The following is a 7,500-nucleotide window of genomic DNA, read 5'->3' as shown; positions in this document are numbered from 1 at the left end:
CTCATAAAGAGAAGCGGATCCGTGCAGATTATCCCAGATGCTCATAAAGAGAAGCGGATCCGTGAGGATTATCCCAGAAGCTCATAAAGAGAAGCGGATCCGTGCAGATTATCCCAGATGCTCATAAAGAGAAGCGGATCCGTGAGGATTATCCCAGAAGCTCATAAAGAGAAGCGGATCCGTGAGGATTATCCCAGAAGCTCATAAAGAGAAGCGGATCCGTGAGGATTATCCCAGATGCTCATAAAGAGAAGCGGATCCGTGCGGATTATCCCAGAAGCTCATAAAGAGAAGCGGATCCGTGCGGATTATCCCAGATGCTCATAAAGAGAAGCGGATCCGTGCGGATTATCCCAGAAGCTCATAAAGAGAAGCGGATCCGTGAGGATTATCCCAGATGCTCATAAAGAGAAGCGGATCCGTGCGGATTATCCCAGAAGCTCATAAAGAGAAGCGGATCCGTGCGGATTATCCCAGAAGCTCATAAAGAGAAGCGGATCCGTGAGGATTATCCCAGAAGCTCATAAAGGGAAGCGGATCCGTGAGGATTATCCCAGAAGCTCATAAAGAGAAGTGGATCCGTGCGGATTATCCCAGAAGCTCATAAAGAGAAGCGGATCCGTGCGGATTATCCCAGAAGCCCATAAAGAGAAGCGGATCCGTGCGGATTATCCCAGATGCTCATAGAAGCGGATCCGTGCGGATAATCCCAGAAGCTCATAAAGAGAAGCGGATCCGTGCGGATTATCCCAGAAGCCCATAAAGAGAAGTGGATCCGTGCGGATTATCCCAGAAGCTCATAAAGAGAAGCGGATCCGTGAGGATTATCCCAGAAGCTCATAAAGAGAAGCGGATCCGTGAGGATTATCCCAGATGCTCATAAAGAGAAGCGGATCCGTGCGGATTATCCCAGAAGCTCATAAAGAGAAGCGGATCCGTGCGGATTATCCCAGAAGCCCATAAAGAGAAGCGGATCCGTGCGGATTATCCCAGAAGCTCATAAAGAGAAGCGGATCCGTGAGGATTATCCCAGATGCTCATAAAGAGAAGCGGATCCGTGCGGATTATCCCAGATGCTCATAAAGAGAAGCGGATCCGTGCGGATTATCCCAGAAGCCCATAAAGAGAAGCGGATCCGTGCGGATTATCCCAGAAGCTCATGAAGAGAAGCGGATCCATGAGGATTATCCCAGATGCTCATAAAGAGAAGCGGATCCGTGAGGATTATCCCAGATGCTCATAAAGAGAAGCGGATCCATGCGGATTATCCCAGAAGCTCATAAAGAGAAGCGGATCCGTGCGGATTATCCCAGAAGCTCATAAAGGGAAGCGGATCCGTGAGGATTATCCCAGATGCCAATAAAGAGAAGCGGATCCGTGAGGATTATCCCAGATGCTCATAAAGAGAAGCGGATCCGTGAGGATTATCCCAGATGCTCATAAAGAGAAGCGGATCCATGCGGATTATCCCAGAAGCTCATAAAGAGAAGCGGATCCGTGCGGATTATCCCAGATGCTCATAAAGAGAAGCGGATCCGTGAGGATTATCCCAGATGCTCATAAAGAGAAGCGGATCCATGCGGATTATCCCAGAAGCTCATAAAGAGAAGCGGATCCGTGCGGATTATCCCAGAAGCTCATAAAGAGAAGCGGATCCGTGAGGATTATCCCAGATGCTCATAAAGAGAAGCGGATCCGTGAGGATTATCCCAGATGCTCATAAAGAGAAGCGGATCCGTGCGGATTATCCCAGAAGCTCATAAAGAGAAGCGGATCCGTGAGGAATATCCCAGAAGCTCATAAAGAGAAGCGGATCCGTGCGGATTATCCCAGAAGCTCATAAAGAGAAGCGGATCTGTGTGGATTATCCCAGATGCTCATAAAGAGAAGCGGATCCGTGCGGAGTATCCCAGAAGCTCATAAAGAGAAGCGGATCCGTGCGGATTATCCAAGAAGCTCATAAAGAGAAGCGGATCCGTGCGGATTATCCCAGATGCTCATAAAGAGAAGCGGATCCGTGAGGATTATCCCAGATGCTCATAAAGAGAAGCGGATCCGTGCGGATTATCCCAGAAGCTCATAAAGAGAAGCGGATCCGTGCGGATTATCCCAGAAACTCATAAAGAGAAGCGGATCCGTGCGGATTATCCCAGAAGCTCATTAAGAGAAGCGGATCTGTGTGGATTATCCCAGAAGCTCATAAAGAGAAGTGGATCCATGCGGATTATCCCAGAAGCTCATTAAGAGAAGCGGATCCGTGCGGATTATCCCAGAACCTCATTAAGAGAAGCGGATCCGTGCGGATTATCCCAGAAGCTCATAAAGAGAAGCGGATCCGTGCGGATTATCCCAGAAGCTCATAAAGAGAAGCGGATCCGTGCGGATTATCCCAGAAGCTCATTAAGAGAAGCGAATCCGTGCGGATTATCCCAGAAGCTCATAAAGAGAAGCGGATCCGTGAAGATTATCCCAGAAGCTCATAAAGAGAAGCGGATCCATGAGGATTATCCCAGAAGCTCATAAAGAGAAGCGGATCCGTGCGGATTATCCCAGAAGCTCATAAAGAGAAGCGGATCCATGAGGATTATCCCAGATGCTCATAAAGAGAAGCGGATCCGTGCGGATTATCCCAGAAGCTCATAAAGAGAAGCGGATCCATGCGGATTATCCCAGAAGCTCATAAAGAGAAGCGGATCCGTGCGGATTATCCCAGAAGCTCATAAAGAGAAGAGAATCCGTGCGGATTATCCCAGATGCCCATAAAGAGAAGCGGATCCGTGCGGATTATCCCAGAAGCTCATAAAGAGAAGCGGATCCATGAGGATTATCCCAGAAGCTCATAAAGAGAAGCGGATCCGTGCGGATTATCCCAGAAGCTCATAAAGAGAAGCGGATCCATGAGGATTATCCCAGATGCTCATAAAGAGAAGCGGATCCGTGCGGATTATCCCAGAAGCTCATAAAGAGAAGAGAATCCGTGCGGATTATCCCAGATGCTCATAAAGAGAAGCGGATCCGTGCGGATTATCCCAGAAGCTCATAAAGAGAAGAGAATCCGTGCGGATTATCCCAGATGCTCATAAAGAGAAGCGGATCCGTGCGGATTATCCCAGATGTTCTGCAGACCCCAGGGCTTTATATGAGGAGGAAAGGCTGACGGTTTGAGCAACATTAGGGAGGAAATGAGCCCAGGATTCTCATTAATGGGCACCTGGCCCTTTAAGAGTCACTGCTGATTTATTAATGCGAGACATTCCTCATTACCCAGTGAATTATAACATGTTTATGACTGGATTCTGCACTGATAATGATAAGGCTTTAGTTTAAGTCTGCTGTAAACACTTCACCTCTCAGCATTCGGAAGATGGCCGCCTGTTCCTGATGGACCCGCTCGGCCTCGCCGCTGGGCCACGCCTCCTGCACAACCACAGCCAATCAGCAACCAGAGCCGGACACAAGAGCATGATGTCATCGGAAAGCACTCACCTCACTGGCTGGATGGAGTGTGTCTGTGAGCACCATGTGGGACAGCGGACCAATCAGACGAAAGCGCATAATCTCCATGGTGAGGTCGCTAAACAGAGAATGAAGAATGATAAACAGCTGCCCTGTCAATCATCATCTGTTTAATCTGCCCTGTCAATCATCATCTGTTTAATCTGCCCTGTCAATCATCCTCTCTGTTTAATCTGCCCTGTCAATCATCATCTGTTTAATCTGCCCTGTCAATCATCCTCTCTGTTTAATCTGCCCTGTCAATCATCATCTGTTTAATCTGCCCTGTCAATCATCATCTGTTTAATCTGCCCTGTCAATCATCCTCTCTGTTTAATCTGCCCTGTCAATCATCCTCTCTGTTTAATCTGCCCTGTCAATCATCATCTGTTTAATCTGCCCTGTCAATCATCATCTGTTTAATCTGCCCTGTCAATCATCATCTGTTTAATCTGCCCTGTCAATCATCATCTCTGTTTAATCTGCCCTGTCAATCATCATCTGTTTAATCTGCCCTGTCAATCATCCTCTCTGTTTAATCTGCCCTGTCAATCATCATCTGTTTAATCTGCCCTGTCAATCATCATCTCTGTTTAATCTGCCCTGTCAAATAAGTAAATATACTTTAATGAGCACATATATTTTTAAAAGAACTGTTTTTAGCTAAAAATAAACAAAAAAAGTTACACAGTGTAGCTTTAAAGGACTTTTCTCATGCCATAGTTGCAGCTCTGTTGATCACGTTAGATATATTTAAGCGTGTTGAGATGAATCATGTTAGATATATTTAAGCGTGTTGAGATGAATCATGTTAGATATATTTAAGCGTTTTGAGATGAATCATGTTAGATATATTTAAGCGTGTTGAGATGAATCATGTTAGATATATTTAAGCGTTTTGAGATGTTGAGATGAATCATGTTAGATATATTTAAGCGTGTTGAGATGTTGAGATGAATCATGTTAGATATATTAAAGCGTGTTGAGATGAATCATGTTAGATATATTTAAGCGTGTTGAGATGAATCATGTTAGATATATTTAAGCGTGTTGAGATGAATCATGTTAGATATATTTAAGCGTGTTGAGATGAATCATGTTAGATATATTTAAGCGTGTTGAGATGAATCATGTTAGATATATTTAAGCGTGTTGAGATGAATCATGTTAGATATATTTAAGCGTGTTGAGATGAATCATGTTAGATATATTTAAGCGTGTTGAGATGTTGAGATGAATCATGTTAGATATATTTAAGCGTTTTGAGATGTTGAGATGAATCATGTTAGATATATTTAAGCGTGTTGAGATGTTGAGATGAATCACGTTAGATATATTTAAGCGTGTTGAGATGTTGAGATGAATCACGTTAGATATATTTAAGCGTGTTGAGATGTTGAGATGAATCACGTTAGATATATTTAAGCGTGTTGAGATGTTGAGATGAATCATGTTAGATATATTTAAGCGTGTTGAGATGTTGAGATGAATCATGTTAGATATATTTAAGCGTGTTGAGATGAATCATGTTAGATATATTTAAGCGTGTTGAGATGAATCATGTTAGATATATTTAAGCGTGTTGAGATGTTGAGATGAATCACGTTAGATATATTTAAGCGTGTTGAGATGTTGAGATGAATCACGTTAGATATATTTAAGCGTGTTGAGATGTTGAGATGAATCACGTTAGATATATTTAAGCGTGTTGAGATGTTGAGATGAATCACGTTAGATATATTTAAGCGTGTTGAGATGTTGAGATGAATCACGTTAGATATATTTAAGCGTGTTGAGATGTTGAGATGAATCATGTTAGATATATTTAAGCGTGTTGAGATGTTGAGATGAATCATGTTAGATATATTTAAGCGTGTTGAGATGTTGAGATGAATCATGGTAGATATATTTAAGCGTGTTGAGATGAATCATGTTAGATATATTTAAGCGTGTTGAGATGAATCATGTTAGATATATTTAAGCGTGTTGAGATGTTGAGATGAATCATGTTAGATATATTTAAGCGTGTTGAGATGTTGAGATGAATCATGTTAGATATATTTAAGCGTGTTGAGATGTTGAGATGAATCATGTTAGATATATTTAAGCGTGTTGAGATGTTGAGATGAATCACGTTAGATATATTTAAGCGTGTTGAGATGTTGAGATGAATCATGTTAGATATATTTAAGCGTGTTGAGATGTTGAGATGAATCACGTTAGATATATTTAAGCGTGTTGAGATGTTGAGATGAATCATGTTAGATATATTTAAGCGTGTTGAGATGTTGAGATGTTGAGATGTTGAGATGTTGAGATGTTGAGATGTTGAGATGAATCATGTTAGATATATTTAAGCGTGTTGAGATGTTGAGATGAATCATGTTAGATATATTTAAGCGTGTTGAGATGTTGAGATGAATCACGTTAGATATATTTAAGCGTGTTGAGATGTTGAGATGAATCACGTTAGATATATTTAAGCGTGTTGAGATGTTGAGATGAATCATGTTAGATATATTTAAGCGTGTTGAGATGTTGAGATGAATCATGTTAGATATATTTAAGCGTGTTGAGATGTTGAGATGTTGAGATGAATCATGTTAGATATATTTAAGCGTGTTGAGATGTTGAGATGTTGAGATGTTGAGATGTTGAGATGTTGAGATGTTGAGATGAATCATGTTAGATATATTTAAGCGTGTTGAGATGTTGAGATGAATCATGTTAGATATATTTAAGCGTGTTGAGATGTTGAGATGAATCACGTTAGATATATTTAAGCGTGTTGAGATGTTGAGATGAATCACGTTAGATATATTTAAGCGTGTTGAGATGTTGAGATGAATCATGTTAGATATATTTAAGCGTGTTGAGATGTTGAGATGAATCATGTTAGATATATTTAAGCGTGTTGAGATGTTGAGATGAATCATGTTAGATATATTTAAGCGTGTTGAGATGTTGAGATGAATTATGTTAGATATATTTAAGCGTGTTGAGATGTTGAGATGAATCATGTTAGATATATTTAAGCGTGTTGAGATGTTGAGATGAATCACGTTAGATATATTTAAGCGTGTTGAGATGTTGAGATGAATCATGTTAGATATATTTAAGCGTGTTGAGATGTTGAGATGAATCATGTTAGATATATTTAAGCGTGTTGAGATGAATCACGTTAGATATATTTAAGCGTGTTGAGATGAATCATGTTAGATATATTTAAGCGTGTTGAGATGTTGAGATGAATCACGTTAGATATATTTAAGCGTGTTGAGATGTTGAGATGAATCACGTTAGATATATTTAAGCGTGTTGAGATGTTGAGATGAATCACGTTAGATATATTTAAGCGTGTTGAGATGTTGAGATGAATCACGTTAGATATATTTAAGCGTGTTGAGATGTTGAGATGAATCACGTTAGATATATTTAAGCGTGTTGAGATGTTGAGATGAATCACGTTAGATATATTTAAGGGTGTTGAGATGTTGAGATGAATCATGTTAGATATATTTAAGCGTGTTGAGATGTTGAGATGAATCATGTTAGATATATTTAAGCGTGTTGAGATGTTGAGATGAATCATGTTAGATATATTTAAGCGTGTTGAGATGTTGAGATGAATCATGTTAGATATATTTAAGCGTGTTGAGATGTTGAGATGAATCACGTTAGATATATTTAAGCGTGTTGAGATGTTGAGATGAATCACGTTAGATATATTTAAGCGTGTTGAGATGTTGAGATGAATCATGTTAGATATATTTAAGCGTGTTGAGATGTTGAGATGAATCACGTTAGATATATTTAAGCGTGTTGAGATGTTGAGATGAATCACGTTAGATATATTTAAGCGTGTTGAGATGTTGAGATGAATCATGTTAGATATATTTAAGCGTGTTGAGATGTTGAGATGAATCATGTTAGATATATTTAAGCGTGTTGAGATGTTGAGATGAATCATGTTAGATATATTTAAGCGTGTTGAGATGTTGAGAT

General features: G+C 40.4%; 1 protein-coding gene across 1 annotated transcript in view; it reads right to left on the bottom strand.

The window, feature by feature from the left end:
- pop1 (POP1 homolog, ribonuclease P/MRP subunit) overlaps positions 1–7,500 on the bottom strand; it is a 77,437-nt gene that overhangs the window by 29,202 nt on the left and 40,735 nt on the right. Inside the window, 1 exon segment of the mRNA XM_067447722.1 lies at positions 3,348–3,574. Within this exon segment, the coding sequence (XP_067303823.1) occupies positions 3,348–3,574 (227 nt within the window).

Source organism: Pseudorasbora parva, chromosome 7 (assembly GCF_024679245.1).
Source record: "Pseudorasbora parva isolate DD20220531a chromosome 7, ASM2467924v1, whole genome shotgun sequence".
NCBI classification, from domain to species: Eukaryota; Metazoa; Chordata; class Actinopteri; order Cypriniformes; family Gobionidae; genus Pseudorasbora; species Pseudorasbora parva.
The sequence above is the reverse complement of the archived record's forward strand: the minus strand, read 5'-3'. Positions and strand labels throughout refer to the sequence as shown.